Here is an 18933-nt window from a genome sequence, read left to right as displayed (position 1 = left end):
AGATGATGCAAAATATCACCTTAATATCACATTATTGCTGTCTTTTAATGTAATTTGGAGTCCTTGTATCTTTACTAAATGTTCTAATAAAATTTTTTAATGTTTTCATGTGCCCTCAGTGCAATATCATTCTACATATCAGGGTTCCTAACCAGACAATAAGACAATCAGACCTTCTGTTTATCACAGGTCATTAAATGACCTCTATGTTAACTCCACCTCCCAGAATCTACAGAAAGCTTGAGACAATAGCTCTGAGAGGGGAAACTGCTTTTGGTTTGACTGATGCAGCTACAGCTGCCTGAATGTGCAGAGACCCCTGAGCCAGTCACAAAGATGAATACATAAGGTTGAGGGGCAGGCTGCTGCTCCAGGATAGCTCTCACCATTGGTGGACAGATGGGACAATTTGGGGAGATAGAACCCAGTTTTTTACTAACACGGCATCACTTCTCCCCACTGTCTCCGGCCGGGGTTGCCTCTAAGGTGGCCCTCCTCCAGCCGGAGTAGGTCCTTACTCTGGCTGGATGTCTCAAACTGGGCATTTTTCTGGTCTCTCATCTCTCACCATCACTGTCCTTCAACCTAGCAGCCCCAGACCTAGTGTCTATATATTTAGCAGCCAATTTACCAACAAGGAGCACATCTAACAGATTTCTGTCTATTAACAATAATCTCAATATTTTAGAATATTTTATGGTAATTAAAATGGGATAGAGGTTCTAAGCATTGAGAATCTCATATACTGGAACAAAAATGAAACCAGGCATCATGGTACAGATACTGAGCTCACATCAACTGAAATAGCTCCATACCACTATGCCAATATACAGCATCAGGAGATCTGGTCTCATTGACTCTAACAGCATTATGGCAGTTTTACGCAAGGTTTGTGTGGTAGTGATGTGCGGATTTGACTCCTTAACGCCAATGGAGCCACAATTGATTTAGCAATGCATCTTCAGCCTAATGAGTCTTTTATTTTAGTGATGTCTGCAGAAAGAAACCATATAATTGTTGAGAAAGAAAGAAAGAAAGAAAGAAAGAAAGAAAGAAAGAAAGAAAGAAAGAAAGAAAGAAAGAAAGAAAGAAAAAGAAAATGGTCCATTAATCCAAACAGAAATTGAAAATCAGATGCAGAAAATCAAAGCAACACTGAATTCCTCCAAAGTCCTCTCCCTAGTGGGAAAGAAATGCTCCTTAGCCATTGAAAGTTCCATTCTTGAATTGAATTCCATGGGGCAAAGAGTTAAGAACATGCAGACTGGTTAGGAACTTTTGTCTCCTCTTCAGATTCACAGGCAAAGAATATGTATTTGAAACTGAAGAATGGGCCAGATTACCAGCTGGTGTAAATCCCCAGTAGCTTCACTGGAGTTAATGAGGCCTAAATCTCCAGCTGTTGAAAACTACATAGTCCATCAGCATCTCATCCCCAGCTAGTGTAAATCAAAGTAGCTCTGTGGAAATCGAAGGGTCACATCTCCACTTGGCGTAAACAGCCCTAACTACTCAGAACTCAATGGAACTATGTCAATTTACACCAGTTTAGGCCTTAGATAGGAGCTTTTAGTGTTTGCCTCTGGCTTCTTCTTAGTGACCAACATCAAACAGCCAGGGCAGCCTGAGCTGTGGCTTCCTGTGGTGGCTGCATCCCAAGAGCTGCTGATGAAATGCAGGAGAAAAACATCTCTGCTCTCCAAGAGCTGTTTATGTGGTGTTATTGAAGGAACAGGCTATTCCAGGCCAGCTGGGGCTCTGGTGTCACTGGACTCTGAGCTATTGTAGGTCACATGTCTGTGCTTCAAATACATATTTTATTCTGCAGTCTCCTTGGGATGCCACTTGTCATTCAGCCCTGCCTTGTTCCTGGCCAAGAGTCCTTCCAAGGATGCTGCCATCATATGAGATTCAGGGTCGGCCATTTCCTTCTCTGGGAGGTTAGGTTTGGTTAGGGTTGGTTATCAGGGTGGTTTCTTCCCAAGGTGAGACCAGAGCAGGGCTTACATCTCTGGAGACCAGATTCAGCTATTTAACACCAGGACAGGTACATCCTTGGCTGTGATCATATCTGATTCCCACATAACACAGGATCAGCTCTAGAGTTGGGAGGGGCTTTCAATCCCCCATCCTGTTTAGTCCTTCACCTCTCAAGCAAGCCTGCCCCAGGAGGGGAGTAGGGAGTGGTCATCTGTGGAGTGGATCCCTGCCTGTCCGGAACCGCAGAGACCCAGCCTCTGAAGGAATATGGGGATGGGACAGGGAAACAGCTGCTGGATAACACAGTGGTGGGGGCATTATTGAGCGATATAGAAACAGACAATGACTGAGAATCCTGGCAGTGGATCATCAAATGCTTCTCAGGCTGGGAAACATTCCACAAAGACCAACACTGTAAGTTTGCTATTTCAATTAATAGATTTGGGTTTTAATATACTGGAGAAAATATAATAATATAACTATGAATTACATTGAAACTGTAAGTCTTTCACAATCATTTAACAAACATCTAGAGCTCATTTTTTACAGAAATTGTGGAAAACAAAACTTTTTTTACTTTTGTGTATCGAGAACCAAAGTATTGCTGTTAAAAATTGCAGAAATGTGGAAAAAAATCATTGATTTTTTTTGAAATAATATAAGTTTTGATTTTGCCAATACATATATTGTTTTTTATGGATAGCAAAGACTTTGCAGGAAAATGTTTTCAAATGAAAATCCAGTTTTCCTTTGGAATAATTTAAACGGATTGGAAACTTAGATTGAAAATTTAGCCCAGATTGGAAATCTAGAATTAAGCATGGATTATAACATTAATATTCTCAAATAACATCACAATTGCAAACCCATTCACTCTATTGGAATCATGTTTAATTGCTGTTCATACTGTTACTTGCAGGATGGTAAAACTGTGTAAAGAGCAAAGTTGATGCCCACAGAATATGAGTTACACATGCAGGCACCTTTAGACGTAGGCACTAACAGCTAAAGCCCCCAGCCAAAGCTCCCCCTCCCACACAGGAAACAGCAGTTCACTTTTCATAGAAATTGTGAAAAACAAAACTTTTATTCTTTTTGTTCATTGAGAACCAGACAATTTCAGGTAAACTGCTTAAAACAGAAACATTGTCACTGATTTAAAAAAAAATGTTTTGACTTTTCCAGTACATAGGTTGTTTTTCAAGAATAGCAGAGACTACCTTGGAGCATGTCTCAGTTTAAAATCCAGTTTTCCTTTGAAAAAATTTAAACTGAAAATGTCTGAATACACCAGATTGAACATGTAGATTTCAAGGGGGGGGTACGAACACTGATATAGTCCAATCATTATACAATTTGAACCCAGTCACTCTATTGCAACTGTGTTTATTTTTGTTTAAAAGGAACACTTGTCGAATGGTAAAACTGAGTAAACAGCAAAGCTGGCAAACAAAATCATGGGTATTAAACATACTAGCGTGGTGCCTTAGACAGAGAACAGTGAATTGAAGTCCCCAGCCAAATCTTGTCTCTCTTATCCCTGCCCGAGGACATAGAAGATGTCAATGGGATTAGAACTGAGATATTCTGCTCTAGCGCCATATCCTCTATCTCACAGTGCTGCCCGCTAAACACTAATGTTGTAAATGGAGGCAGTGAACAAACATATAATAAGACACAGCTCATCCCCCACAGAACTCACAGTGCAAGAAGACAAGGCAGAGAAATGGATGGAGGAGAAACAGAGGCACAGAGAGGGGAAGTGACTGGCCCAAGGTCACAGAGGAGTTCAGTGGCAGAGCCAAGAACAGAACCTAAATCTCCTGATGGCCACTGACCCGCACACCCAGAAAGTGACAGAGCCAAATGACACAGCAGAGTGGTAGCGGAGAAATGTTGCTAGCCCACAGAGATGGAAATGCAGTCAGGATTTGGTGTCATAATTCAATATGTTTGCAGGCAGCCGGCCATCTACGTGGTGTTGAAGTGAAATTATAACAGGTGAGATGTCATACACAATGCCAAGTCCATCTTGTATTTCCACAAAAAGAGGATAACAGGCAGTGTTGCCCAAGTCCAGAGCCTGCTCTTTGTAGCAATAGGGGATCCATCTTGGCTAGAATTTTTGCATTGAGATTGTACTTTGCTCCATCCTTCACACAGCATTAAACTACATCATGAGCTGGATCCTCAGATGGTGCAAACTCCTGCAGCTCCATTGACTTTAAGGGAGCTGCGACAATTTACATTCATGTGATAAGTCACCACTCCTAGTAAATAGCAATGATGAATACTGTGCATTGTTGACACTCACTTCATATTGCTGTGTGAAATCAGGGCCACTCCCTCTGTTACTGTAATTCCCCCACTGTCTTTGTCCTTCCCTCCACAGCCATCACACAATGAACTGAGAAAGAAAATGTCCAACCTAACCACCCTGACTGAGTTCCTTCTCCTGGGATTCTCTGACGTTCGGGAGCTGCAGATTTTGCACTTTGTGGTGTTCCTCGTGATTTACCTGGCAGCCCTAATGGGGAATCTTCTCATCATCACAGCCGTAGCCCTCAACCCCCATCTTCAAACCCCCATGTACTTCTTCCTGGTGAATCTGTCCATACTAGACTTTGGCTCCATCTCCGTTACCATCCCCAAGTCCATGGCCAACTCCCTCATGAACACCAGGGTGATTTCTTATCCTGGATGTGTCACCCAAGTCTTTCTCTTTATCGTCTTCGCTGCAACTGATCTTGCCTTACTCACCATCATGGCATACGACCGATATGTTGCCATTTGCCAACCACTGCACTATGAGAGAGTGATGAACAGGAGAGCTTGTGTCCAGATGGCAGCCAGTGCCTGGATTACTGGTATTGTCTACTCTGCCCTGCACACTGGCAACACCTTCAGGTTACCCTTCTGCCAGTCTGATGACATCAATCAGTTCTTCTGTGAAATCCCCCAACTACTCAAGCTCACCTGCTCTGATTCGTACCTCAGTGAAGTTTGGGGTATTGCCTTAGGTGTGTTTTTAGGGTTAAACTGCTTTGTTTTTATAATTGTGTCTTATGTTCAGATCTTCAAAACTGTGCTGAGAATCCCTTCTGAGCAGGGCCGGCATAAAGCCTTCTCCACCTGCCTGCCTCACCTCACTGTGGTCTCTTTGATGGTTTTCACTGGCATCTTTGCCTACCTGAAACCTACCTCCAGTTCAGAATCAGGTCTGGGCCTTGTGGTGGGTGTTCTCTTTTCCCTGGTGCCTCCAGTGATGAATCCAATCATCTACAGCATGAGGAACAAGGAAATCAAAGCTGCATTGAAGAAACTGATTGTGTGGAGGTTATTCACCAAGAGTTAAAATGTCCATCAGTGCAACTTGACTGTATTTTCATTCTGAGTTTCTTTGTAGATATAATCAACAGATGACAAAATTGTCTCTTTGAGAATATAGCGTGCAATCTGTTGATGAAATCATCAAATCTGGACTAGCTTCACTGAAGTCAAATGAGTTAGTAGAAGATTTCCCCGTTGTGCATAACATCAGAATCTATCTACATATGCACCTATCTATCTATCATAGGGATTAATAGGGCTGCTATCACCTGTAGTCTGGGGCATGAGAGGTTTAGCTTGTGTGTTTGCTTGTTTCTTTTTCATTTTGTTTGATTTTGTTGATTCAATCATTGACTTGTTTCTTTGTTTCAGGTGGCTTTTCTGGGGGGAGAGGAGCTTGGGATGGTGGAGTATGTCTGACTAAATGGTGGTATCCATTTATTTTGTCATATATTCAAGGTGTCAATGTCAGAATCACCTTGAGGGGGTTTTCTGAGTGACTTGAAGTTTTGCTTTCCCCAGTGATAAAGAATTGAAAAAAAGTTTCTGCCGGTGTTTGTTCAAGTGATGATTTTAATGCTGATGGGATTTTATTGTGTCATGTATGATGTGTTAGGGCACCTAGAGCCTTATATAACTGTATGTATTATTGTTATTTATTTAAATTTATTAAAATAAATAAATACTGTATTGTTCTTCCTATGGTGGAAAGGTATTTGGAAGAGAAAGGTTTTAAAATGGTTCCTAAACTAGCTCTGAATAATAAGGCCAAATTTTGATTCCACCAAACTACTGCAGTGATCCATCTGGAAGTGCTCATATTTTCTCTTATGTTCTGCTTTGTTCCTATTGTGGTAAATAAATTACACTTTGCCTGGTGAAGAGGTCTAGTTACTAAACTTACCACTGGTCACAGCTCCTGTGGGAAGAACTGCAGGTACCAAACACCGTTGAAGAAATCACGGCTGGGACCCAGTTTGAGAGATGGAGAATCACATGATTCCACCCTAAGACAGGGATAGGCACAAAGCTTAGACCAGAGGGCTTGAAGTAAGAGACCAGAGCGGGGAGAAGAGGTTGAGCTAACATTTTAATCATAAGAATTGGGATATAGCCATTCACTTCAACGTGTAGCTTTGTATGGAGCCATTCGTCTCTCATCCACACAAGTATCCAAATGTGTCTAGATCTCCAAAGCTGGTTGCTGTTAGTATTATTAATTAATATTTATTAAACCATATTTGTGCATGGTTGTGTGTACTACATATACAATAGATAAAATAAGATCATGTAGATAGATAGATAGATAGATAGATCGTGAAAAATCAATGCCAATTTATCATGCCTCTTTTCCATCTATGACTGTAGATGTCCAACTCATGATTTTCCCTGGACTATTTATTATTTGTTGTTATTGCTCTTAATGTTTCTTACTCCATTACTCTTTTACAAGAAATTAATTACATGCACTACCTGTGAGCTTTGAGCCTTTTTAATTAATATATTATAACATGCTGTTTCTTGGTCTTATTGGATAAAATGAGTTTTCTTAAAAACAAAGCTACTCAGTTGGTCTAAATCATAGCTGTGGTGGGTTGGATCACAGAAACCCTCTTGGGAGCTGCCACCCGATGTGCGAAGACTACTTCTACCCCTGCCTTCCCTGCCAGCTCAGGGCCCCAGACACTCCCGTCTGCTCCAACAAAGACCCAGGGTCTGAATTACTTGGCCCAAAACTGCAGGTTTACCTGAAAGCAGCTAACAGAAGTGTTCCTGTCTTTCACACTCAGACGCTCAACTCCCAGTGGGGTCTAAACCCAAATAAATCCGTTATACCCTATATAAAGCTTATACAGGGTAAACTCCTAAATTGTTCGCCCTCTATAACACTGATAGAGAGAGATGCACAGTTGTTTGCTCCCCCAGGTATTAATACATATTCTGAATTTATTAAATACAGAAAGTAGGATTTAAGTGGTTCGAAGTAGTAACAGACAGAACAAAGTAAGTCACGAAGGAAAATAAAATAAAATGTGCAAAGCAAACTAAATACAGATAAGATCCTCACCAGTTCCAGAATGCTCCCTTTTACAGACTAATCTTTTAAGCTGGGTCCAGCAATCACTTACCCCTCTTGCAGTCACTGCCCTTTGTTCCAGTTTCTTCCAAGTATCCTTGGGGTGGGGGGGTATGGAGGGGGTTTCCCAGGGGTTTCAATAGACTTTATCTTGTAGGTGGATACCCCCTCCTCACCCCTATGCAAAGTCCAGCTGCAAGATGGAGTTTAGGAGTCACCTGGGCAAGTCACATGTCCATGCATGACTCAGTTTTTACAGGTAGCATCCATTGTTTACATGCTACCCTGAAGGTCCTCAAGTAGACTTCTTATGTGGATTGGAGCATTCCAAGATCCATTGTCCTTTAAGTGATTTTTGATTAGGTACTTAATTTCAACATTCCTTTCTCCAGGAACTGACAAATGCTCTACTAAGGTTATTTAGAAATCAATCCAGTATATAGCCATCATTCATAACATTCATAACTTGAATACAAAAATCCTATGCATACTAATAGGATTAATACAGTCAGTAGATGATAACCTTTCAGATATGTTACATAGCATGTGTAGCATAAAACACATTCTAAGCATATTTCCATAAAGCCTTATGGGAGGTACCATCACAACAGTAGCTTCTTATCCAAACACTCAATGATTATGAATTTAAAACTCAAACTCCTTTGAAGTTTCCTTTCATGCAGTGCTGTACTATATATTTCAATAGTGATGCTAATTGAACACCAGGTCATTATTATTTGCTGAGACACTTGCGAAAATAGGTGGTGGTTCATTGACACTGGAGTTGCCTTCTCATGCTACAGCCCAAATCTCTTGACCTTCAGGATGTGCCCTGAGGCTTACTCATTCTTGCAAACTTTCCTTGAAGTGGTGGATTGAAGAGGTAGCATGACTGGATTGCTTAGTTGAGGTGCGAGAGTGTTATGGTGAATATATGAGGAATAACCTTATTGGGGTGAGTGAAAAGTGTAGAAGTTGATATCTGGATTAGGGACACAAATTGTATAGATTGTGAATGGATTAGGTGACTTCTAGTCTTCCCTTGATCCATTAAGTATTGGCTATTGCCCAAAGTCACTACATATGCCAGTGGCAAATCAATGAGCCAAGACCCATGGGAGTTAGGTGCTAAAAACCTTTGAGGACCTGGGACTGAATCGAGTTCTTCTAAATTTCTTTCTAGTGCACTACCTTAGACTCCTTAAAAATTCCAGCCTAAATATGTCATTTGCATGTGCCAATATGGTGTAATTTGGGGGTGGAGAATAAAAGTAACATTTGGAAATGTGGCTCTAAATAATTATTTCAAATATTGTCTTAATAGAAACAAAGATGTCTGCAATGTCACATACAAACATTGATGGAGACCTAAAATGACTTGAAGTTGTCACACAACTCACTCTTTTATTGTATGCACCAGTTTTGAACTCATCTCTATATAACACATCCCAATGCTTGATTGTCAACAATTGTCCATTTTGATGGCTATCACAATCTCCATGGAGAGAATATGAAGTGACTGGGACTGAGATATTGAACTACCCCCTCCCACTTCTGAGACGGTCTCTTTGTCTCTGCTGAGTTTGCTCACAGAGGGTCAACTAGTCCCAGTTTGGATGGATGGGCTGTTGGTGGGTTCTATCATGATATGTCCAAGGAGTTGAGACACAAATCTTCCCTTTTCACAGAGATCAGAAGAGGGAAGGACACAGAGCCACTGCCTCTGGATTTGAACAGATGACTTGGAGATAAAAGTAGGAATTTCATCTTTTATCTCCTGAGGTATCCCATATTGTAGTATGCTGCACAGTCTGTAGCATTCACATGGAAATGGGGTGTGAACTGAGACCTCGTTTCCTTTCAAATGTCCAGGGACCCTAAGGCCAGGAATTGTCCTGTTCTCTAAAGATGACTTATTGGGAAACAATCAAGTCCCTGCCCCTGCCACTGCATTTAGGTTCTGCCTGCTGTGCAAAGGACATAACAGCAGCCTAGAAGTTCAGGTATTGATAGCAACCAAAGCAATCAGACTATTGGACCCAGAGGGGAATCCCCTATGAAATGCCTATGAGGGCCACAGAGATGTGATTATCTCCAGCAAGCATTAGCAGGTGAGTGAGTAGAGAACAGCTTAACAGAATTGGCCTAATGTATCCTGGTTACAATTTCACTGATTTTATGTAGAGTCACCAGAGAGACCTGTAACTGACTCTGCAGAATCTTGTGCAATTAGAACAGAAACAAGGGGATGTGTGTGCTGCAGAGTGTGGAGCAATACAATGGACTCTTGCTCCAGACTGTGAGCTGTGACAGGGATTTTCAGAGTGGCTTGTGGTAATTAACTGCCAAACACCCATTGACCGCACAAGGGGAGAGCAGGCACCTGTCACCCTTACACTTCTCTTCATATACCAGCCTTAAGACTCACAGATTTGTCATGTCCCCTTGTCTGCTGTTTTCCTTTATATCACCCAAATATGAAGAGGCCAGATCATAAGCCCAAGGGGCTGAAGTCTCACATTTTTCAGTAGAACACATAGAAGCCCAATTAGCAGCTGTGTAATCTTCCCCTAAGTGCCACTCCCTGGAAATGTGCCTCTCCCCTGGCCTGGAGGAACCTTTTCACTAGATGACAGGGGATTCCTCTCTCCATGCCCTTGAACCTCTCTATAGTAATGGAGCACATGGGTGCAAATATATCCCTGGTGATGCTGGTCTTTGTACAGAACATATGTGCTCTACAATCTGCACACAGATCCCCAGTCCATTTCATACAGGCCACCACAAAGCCATCAGATGGCACTAACTGAGCTTTGATCCTTATGCTAATATTGCCACTGGTGTTCAAGAGGAGTGTCTGCATGGGGAATGGTCTCTATGCAGGCAGAACAGTTCCAAAGGTCAGGGATGGTTGTTTCTGTTGCTTTTGTTTAGCCAATGATGAAAGAGTGGCCAAGTGTAAAATTTAAGACTGCATAAATTTCTACTTTACAAAGCCTTTATCTTGCATTTTCAAAAAGGGCTCAATTTTCAGTGATACCCTGCTCCACTGACTGTCAGATACTCATTTGATGGAATAACCTTTTGTCTTATACCCCGCTGGGACCACATTGTTCCCTGTGATCTAGAGGTGAGATGGTCCCTCTCTCAGCTGAAATGGGAACAATCATAGAATCATAGAACATCAGGATTGGAAGAGACCTCAGGAGGTCATCTAGTCCAACCCCCTGCTCAAAGCAGGACCAATCCCCAAATAAATCATCCCAGCCAAGGCTTTGTCAAGCCTGACCTTACAAACCTCTAAGGAAGGAGATTCCACCACCTCCCTAGGTAACCCATTACAGTGCTTCACGACCGTCCTAGTGCAAAAGGTTTTCCTAATATCCAACCTAAACCTCTCCCATTGGAATTTGAAACCACTACTCCTTGTTATGTCACTTGCTACCACTGAGAAAAGTCTAGAGCCAGCCTCTTTGAGACGGACAATCTAGCCAGGTTTCTATCCACCCTATATTCCAGTCATCCAGCCCAAATTTCTTTAACTTGCTGGCAGGAATACTGTGGGAGACCATATCAAAAGCTTTGCTAAAGTCAAGGAATAACACATCCACTGCTTTCCCCTCATCCACAGACCCAGTTATCTCTTCATAGAAGGCAATTAGGTTAGTCACGCATGACGTGCCCTTGGTGAATCCATGCTGACTGTTCCTGATCACTTTCCTCTCCTCTAAGGGCTTCAAAATTGAATCCTTGAGGACCTGCTTTTTCCAGGGACTGAGGTGAGGCTGACTGGCCTGTAGTTCCCCGGATCCTCCTTCTTCCCTTGTTTAAAGATGGGCACTACATTAGCCTTTTTCCTGACATCTGGGACCTCCCTAGATCACCACGAGTTTTCAAAGATAATGGCCAATGGCTCTACAATCACATCCGCTAACTTCTTCAGCACCCTTGGATGCAGCTCATCTGGTCCCATGTGCTCATGCAGCTTTCCTAAATGGTCCTGAAACTCTTCTTTCTCCACAAAGGGCTGGTCACCTCCTCTCCATACTGTGCTGCCCAGTGCAGAAGTCTGGGAGCTGACCCTGTTCATGAAGACAGAGGCAAAAAAAGAACTGAGTATATTACCTTATTCCATATCCTCTCTCACTAAGTTGCCTCCCCCGTTCAGTAAGGGACCCACACTTTCCCTGACCTTCTTCTTGTTGCTAACATACCTGAAGAAATCCTTCTTGTTACTCTTAACATCCCTTGATAGCTGCAACTCCAAGTGTGATTTGGCCTTCTTGATTTCACTCCTGTATGCCTGAGCAATATTTTTATTCTCCTCCCTGGTCATTTGTCCAAGCTTCCACTTCTTGTAAGCTTCATTTTTGTGTTGAAGATCAGCAAGGATTTCACTTTTAAGCCAAGCTGGTTGCCTGTCATATTTACTATTCTTTCTACTCATCAGGATGGTTTGTTCCTGCAACCTCAAGAAGGATTCTTTAAAATACAGCCAGCTCCCCTGGACTCCTTTCCCCCTTATGTTATTTTCCCAGGGGATCCTGCCCGTCAGCTCCCTGAGGGAATCAAAGTCTTCTTTTCTGAAGATCAGGCTCCATACCCTGCTGCTCTCCTTTCTTCCTTGTGTCAGGATCCTGAACTTGACCATCTCATGGTCACTGCCTCCCAGGTTCCTATGCACTTTTGCTTCCCCTACCAATTCTTCCCTGTTTGTGAGGAGCAGGTCAAGAAGAACTCTGCCCCTAGTTGGTTCCTCCATCACTTACGTCAGGAAATTGTCCCCTACACTTTCCTGTCCTAGATTTTGAAAGCCCAAAGTGCATGTGCATTTGATACTGGAGTCTGTGTTCAGCCCATTACTAAGAAAGGAGCCATTGGTAAAACCCAGATGAAGTTTCCAAAACCCTCAAAGTTGGAAAGGTGTATGTTCAAAGCCTCTTAGGGGATTTCAGACACTCAGGGATAGATTCACAAAAGGACTTGGGTGCCACAATTTCAAAGGTTTTTAGATGCCAAAAAGGATTTTCAAAAGGACTGAGGTACCTAAAACTCATAGTTTTCATGGGTGTTGAGCACTTAGCAGCTTTTGGAAATCCCACAAGGAACCCAAATACATTTAGAAAGTTGGCCATTTTGTGTTGCAGCTCTGAAACATCTCAGCACTTAACCTTTGGGTACCTAGAAAATCACCGGGATTTGCAAACCGTGAGTTAGATGCCCAGGCTCCTGGACAATGAACAGGGAGAGACAGACATTGAAGAATGGGATCCAGCAAAGCCAGTATGCTTTGTAGGGAGGCACCTAACTAAACTACGGGAAATACTGACCAGACAGGTGTGTGCTAAGCCACACCCTCTAACAGGTACCTAAGTGCAAGTCAACACTTAAAACTCTGCATCGGCATAGGTGCCCTGATGCAGCTGCACCCCTGTAGTGCTTAAGTGAAGATGCTTCTACACCGACCGGATTTAATCCATTTTCCTAAGTGGCAGTAGCTACGTTGACAGAAAAATCGGTTCCCGTCAACATAGCACTGTTAAAAGTGGGGTTAGGTTGGTATAGCTGCATTGTTCAGGTGTGTGGATTTTTCACCATCCATCTGCTCTGGACCTCAAAAAAAGTTTTTGAGTTCTTCCAACCCCCACCCCCAGTGGCTTACACACACATCCTCCCCTGCCCCAAGATCCAGCTAGATTGTGGTGACTTTGGGCATCTAGTTAAACCCTTTCAGGGACAACGTAGCAGCAAAACAGGGAATACAAGCTGAGTTAAATGATGTCTGAAATGCAGTAACTTTACTTTTAAAGCTCTTGTGTGTTAGATATTATTTGAAAACAACAGTGTCCTGAGATGTCCTCTCTCTTGCTCTGGTCTCACCCCTTCTGGGAGTCTGAAATCCATCAGTGTTTCCCTCTGAGCAGAGTCCTCCTTACTCTAAGCAAGTCCTTCTTATTTCTGGCCACGGTCGGCCCCTCCTTGCACAGAACAGAATCCCGCTGTTCAGTAGGCCCCCGTCTCTGTACCATGGGTTCAAACTGTGAAGTGCTCTTGTTCTCTTGTTTGGCTTACCTAATTATACTTTTACACTTGACTTGCAGAGCTTTATTCTCCTTACGATTTTCCACAGTAGGATTTAACTTCCAGTGTTTAAACGGTGACTTTTTGCTTCTAACTACCATACTTATATTACTTTGCTGTTTAGCCTCAGTGAATTTGTTTTGGTCCTCTTACTAACTTATCAACATTTATCAATAAAAATCTGATCCTTCTAAGCCTAGCTATCACAAGTCACATACATCAATTTGTATAGCAATACTGAGTTTAGTCCTCAATCTTTGGCCATAACTTCTTTGGCATTAAATTGGTGATGTCAATGGAACTTCTGTGCTTTGGCGCTAGTATAGCTCACAGGGGAAATTTTACCCTTACATCTCGGTCACACTAATTTTCTCTAGGGTGACATTAGAGAAAAAAATGGGTCTTTTTGTCTCCAAGCCATTGTCCAAATCCTGTTGTCTTTGAAGTGGAAGGCTAATCCTCAGTGACTTAATTGGGATCCAGATTTGGTCTCATTATTGCAAGTCAGATATTCTTTGAGAAACAACAGGAAACCTTCCTCATCAAAATAGCCTTTTCCAAACTAGCAAGAATGACACAACTTTTAGTTATTTTTTTAAACTTTTAATTAAATAATATAAGAAGAAGAAGAAGAAGAAGAAGAAGAAGAAGAAGAAGAATGATGATTATGATGATAAAGACTCTAGGCACTACAGCAAATAATCAATATTACAGTAATATCCCTGCAGTCTGACATAATTTCAAGGAGAACTCAACTACACAGAAACCTCTTTTCCACCCCTTGGTCATTGTGGAAAGCAAACCTATGGCTCACTCAGAATACCCCATTGAAGTGATCATAGAATATGACGGTTGGAAGGGACTTCAGGAGGTCATCTAGTCCAACCCTCTGCTCAAAGCAGGACCAACCCCAACTAAATCATCCCAGCCAGGGCTTTGGCAAGCCTGACCTTAAAAAACTCTAAGGAAGGAGATTCCACCACCTCCCTCGGTAACACATTCCAGTGCTTCACCACCCTCCTACTGAAAAAGTTTTTTCTAATATCCAACCTAAACCTCTCCCACTGCAACTGGAATCCATTACTCCTTGTTCTCTCATCTGCTACCACTGAGAACAGTCTAGATCCATCCTCTTTGAAATCCGCTTTCAGGTAGTTGAAAGCAGCTATCAAATCCCCCCTCATTCTTCTCTTCTACAGACTAAACAATCCCAGTTCCCTCAGCCTCTCCTCCTAAGTCATGTGCACCAGTCCCATAATCATTTTTGTTGCCCTCCGTTGGACTTTTTCCAATTTTTCCACATCCTTCATGTAGTGTGGGGCCCAAAATTGGGCACAGTTCTCCAGGTGAGGCCTCACCAATGTCAAATAGATGGGAATGATATACCGTTATCTGTTAGACTGAAGAGTTCAGAAAAAAATCTGGCCGTTCAGATGTGGCTTTAGGAGATGATATTTTCGCTTTGGACCAGGCCGAGAAACCTAACAGCAGTTTCATTAAAATTTTTGAAATTTGAAACTTTATATTTTGCAGTTTTTAATCATACATTTTAAAATATTGATGAAAACATTCTCAGAAACCCCAATCCTGATTTCACAGAGTCAGGTCTGGGATCAGACCCTGGCTCTCAGTCTCTTCCATCAGACCTAAAATGGGATTTTCAAAAATTTAGAAGAGACAGATTTTCAAAAGTATTTATGCACCTAAAGATGCAGATAAGGTCTTAGTGGGATTTTCAAAAGTGCCTAAACTTCATACATGCCTAACTTCCATTGATTTCAAGAAGAATTAGGTGCCTAACCTGCTTAGGTGTTTCTGAAAATTCGACTAGGCACCTATCTTTTAAAAACTTGGCCATTAGGCACTTTTGAAAATGCATCTAAATACCTTTGTGAATCCCACTCTAGGTCCGTAAAACAGAATGATTTCATTGTATATTAGACACCTAGGCTCTTCTGAAAATCCTACTAGGCACTTAAGAACTTTAACAATCTGGCTCTTCTGTAAGACCCAGCATTAATTCCTAAGGAAAGGGAGAAGAAAGTCATTGACAGATGGAAGTCATGGTGGATAACGGGACTTAGAGCTTCAGGGAAATTCAGTGTTAAGTTTGAACTTAAAAAGAAACCCAATATTTGAAAGAATTGAAATGCTCAGTTCAAAACAGCCACACAACCTTAACTCTCCCCCTCTGGCTTCACAGCATGGTTGATGGAAGAATTATTCTATCAATGTAGCTACCGAGTCTGAAGAGGGTAAATTTACTACAGTGATGGAAAATCCCCTTCTGTGACTGTAGTAAGCATCTACACTGCAGTGGCATAGCTTGTAGTGTAGACACAGCCTCCCTCATCCATAAATAGGGGAATTTCTAAAGTAAAAAACGACAACAAGAAACAAAAACGTTGCCAAGTTGGAGTCAAGATTGACAGTTGTTTCCAGTAATTTAAGACTAGTAATACAAAAAAGAAGTATGTGCATGGGGCTGGTGGCAGGGACATGGATGGGCGGCTTTGTCCATTCCATTGCCCAGCTTCCACTGATCATCCAACTGTCACCAACGGAGCCTTCATCGCTTTGCTCATCACCATCCTCCTGGTCAAGATAAGGACACATGTCATGGAAGATAAACACAAAGTCCTGTCCACCTGCACAGCTCAGATCACAGTGATGAGTTTGCATTTTGAGCCTTGTGTCTTAATGGGAAGGTTCCTGTGCTGAAGGACGAAAGTGAACTTCTAATAGATTTGAGTTGCATGCTAATTGTTTGCACTTTCACACTTCAGGTATTGTTGTTCTCTGTTCACACAAGAAGGACCAGGGAAGTGGGAGGGTGAAGGAGTAAGTCCTCCAAGAGTTCCCTAATCTGATCCTTTAACACCTTTCTCATCCTTTTACTCTCTAACCACCAGAACCCCCCAAAAGGGTGTGATTCTATGTACGTGATGATGCAAAAGGTCAGTTTAAATTCACATTACTGCTGTCTTTTTATGACAGGTTGCAGAGTAGCAGCCGTGTTAGTCTGTATCTGCAAAAAGAACAGGATTACTTGTGGCACCTTAGAGACTAACAAATTTATTTGAGCATAAGCTTTTGTGGGCTACAGCCCACTTCTTCGGATGTCTTTTTATGTAATTTGGAGTCTTTGTATCTTTACGAAATGTTCTAATAAAATTGTTTAATGTTTTCATTCGCCCTCAGTGCATCATCATTCTACATATCGGGGTTCCTAACCAGACGATTAGACAAACAGACCTTCTGTTTATCACAGGTCATTAAGTACCACCCAATGACCTCTATGTTAACCCCACCTCCCAAAATCTACAGAAAGCTTGAGACAATAGCTCTGAGAGGGAAACTGCTTTGGGTTTGACTGATGCAGCTACATCTGTCTGAATGTACAGAGACCCTGAACCAGTCACAAAGATAACTACATAAGGTTGAGGGGCAGGCTCCTGCTCCAGGATTGCTCTCACCATTGGTGGACAATTTGGGGAGATAGAACCCAGTTTTTAACAAGCACGGCATCACTTCTCCCCACCCTCTCCGGGGGTGCCTCTAAGGTGGCTCTCCTCCTGCCGGAGTAGGTCCTTCTTTTGGCTGGGTGTCTCAAACTGGGCATTTTCCAGGTCTCTGATCCCTCGCCATCACTGTCATTTTACCTATGGGCCCCAGACCTAGTGTCTATATATTTAGCAGCCAATTTAGCAAGGAGTACATCTCACAGATTTCTGTCTATGAACTATAATCTCAAGATTTTAGAATATTCTATGTTTATTAAAATGGGATAGAGGTTTTAAGCAATGAGAATCTCATATACTGGAACAAACATAAAACCAGGCATCATGGTATAGATACTGAGGTCACATCAACTGGAATAGCTCCATACCACTATGCCAATTTAAAGCATCCGGAGATCTGGTCTCATAGACTCTAACTGCATTATGGCAGTTTTTCACAAGGTTTGTGTGGGGGTGGTGTGTAGATTTGATCCCTTAACTCCAACGGGCCGACAATTGATTTAAACCAGATGAAGATCTGACCCTTCTTAATTGACCAGTCTCTCTGTCATACCTACAATCAGTGTGAAAGAAACCTTCAGAATTGCACCTTCAGCCTAATGAGTCTTTTATTTTAGTGATGTCTACAGGAAGAAAACATAAAATTGCTGAGAAAGAAAAAAAGTAAATGGGTCCATTCATCCAAAAAAATATTGAAAATCAGATACAGAAAATCAAAGCAACATTGAATTCCTCCAAAGTTCTCTCCCCAGTGGGAAAGAAATGCTCCTTAGTCATTAAAAGTCCCATTCTTGAAATTAATCCCATGGGGCAAAGAGTTAAGAACATGCAGATTAGTTAGGAACTTTAGTCTCCTCTTCAGATTCACAAGCTGGTGTAAATCCCCAGTAGCTCCACTGGAGTTAATGAGGCCTAATTCCCCAGATGGTGAAAACTAAATACTGCATCTCATCCCCAGCTAGGGTAAATCAAAGTAACTCTGTGGAAATCAAAGGGTCACATCTCCACTTGGCGTAAACAGCCCTAACCACTCAGAACTCAATGGAACTGTATCAATTAATAACAGTGTAGGCCTTAGCTAGGAGCTTTTAGTGTTTGCCTCCGGCTGCTTCCTAGTGACCAACATCAAACAGCCAGGGCAGCCTGAGCTGTGATTCCCTGTGGTGGCTGCATCCCAAGAGTTGCTGATGAAATGCAGAGAAAAACATCTCTGCTCTCCAAGAGCTGTTTATGTGGCATTATTGAAGGAACAGGCTATTCCAGGCCAGCTGGGGCTCTGGTGCCACTGGGCTCTGAGCTATTGTAGGTCACATGTCTGTGCTTCAGATACATATTTTATTCTGCAGTCTCCTTGGGATGCCACTTGTCATTCAGGCCCGGCTTGTTCCTGGCCAAGAGTCCTTCCAGGGATGCTGCCATCATATGAAATTCAGGGTGGGTCATTTCCTCCTCTGGGGGGGTTAGGTTTGGTTATTGCTGGTTATCAGGGTGGTTTCTTCCCGAGGTGAGATCAGAGCTGGGCTTACAGCCCTAGAGATCAGATTCAGCTTTTAACCCCAGGACAGGTACATCCTAGGCTGTGATCATATCTGAATCCCACACAACCCAGGATCAGCTCTAGAGTTGGGAGAGGCTTTCAATCCTCCATCCTATTTAGTCCTTCACCTCTCAAGCAAGCCTGACCCAGGACGAGAGCAGAGAGTGGTCGTCTGTGCAGTGGGTCCCTGTCTGTCGGGAACCGCAGAGACCCAGCATCTGAGGCAACATGGTGATGGGTCAGAGAAACAGCTGCTGGATAACACAGTGGCAGGGGCATTATTGAGTGATATAGAGACAGACAATGACTGAGAATCCTGGCAGTGGACTGTCAAATGCTTCTCAGGCTGGGAAACATTCCACAAAGACCAGCACTGTAAGTTTGCTATTTCAGTTAATATATTTGGG

The 18933-nt window shown here is 42.4% G+C and overlaps 1 protein-coding gene across 1 annotated transcript; it reads left to right on the top strand.

Moving 5' to 3' along the window:
• The first annotated feature begins 4399 nt into the window (after positions 1–4399).
• On the top strand, positions 4400–5335 carry LOC123347235 (olfactory receptor 14A16-like). Its single transcript, XM_044984628.1, has one exon. The coding sequence runs from the start codon at positions 4400–4402 to the stop codon at positions 5333–5335; it is 936 nt and encodes a 311-aa protein (XP_044840563.1).
• Positions 5336–18933: the final 13598 nt, after the last annotated feature.

This window comes from Mauremys mutica, chromosome 13 (genome assembly GCF_020497125.1).
Source record: "Mauremys mutica isolate MM-2020 ecotype Southern chromosome 13, ASM2049712v1, whole genome shotgun sequence".
Classification (NCBI taxonomy): Eukaryota; Metazoa; Chordata; order Testudines; family Geoemydidae; genus Mauremys; species Mauremys mutica.
This window is presented reverse-complemented; position numbering and strand designations above follow the sequence as displayed.

Excerpts from the sequence above, each read along its gene's own strand:
- LOC123347235 (XM_044984628.1), top strand. The coding sequence starts at position 4,400 with ATGTCCAACCTAACCACCCTGACTGAGTTCCTTCTCCTGGGATTCTCT.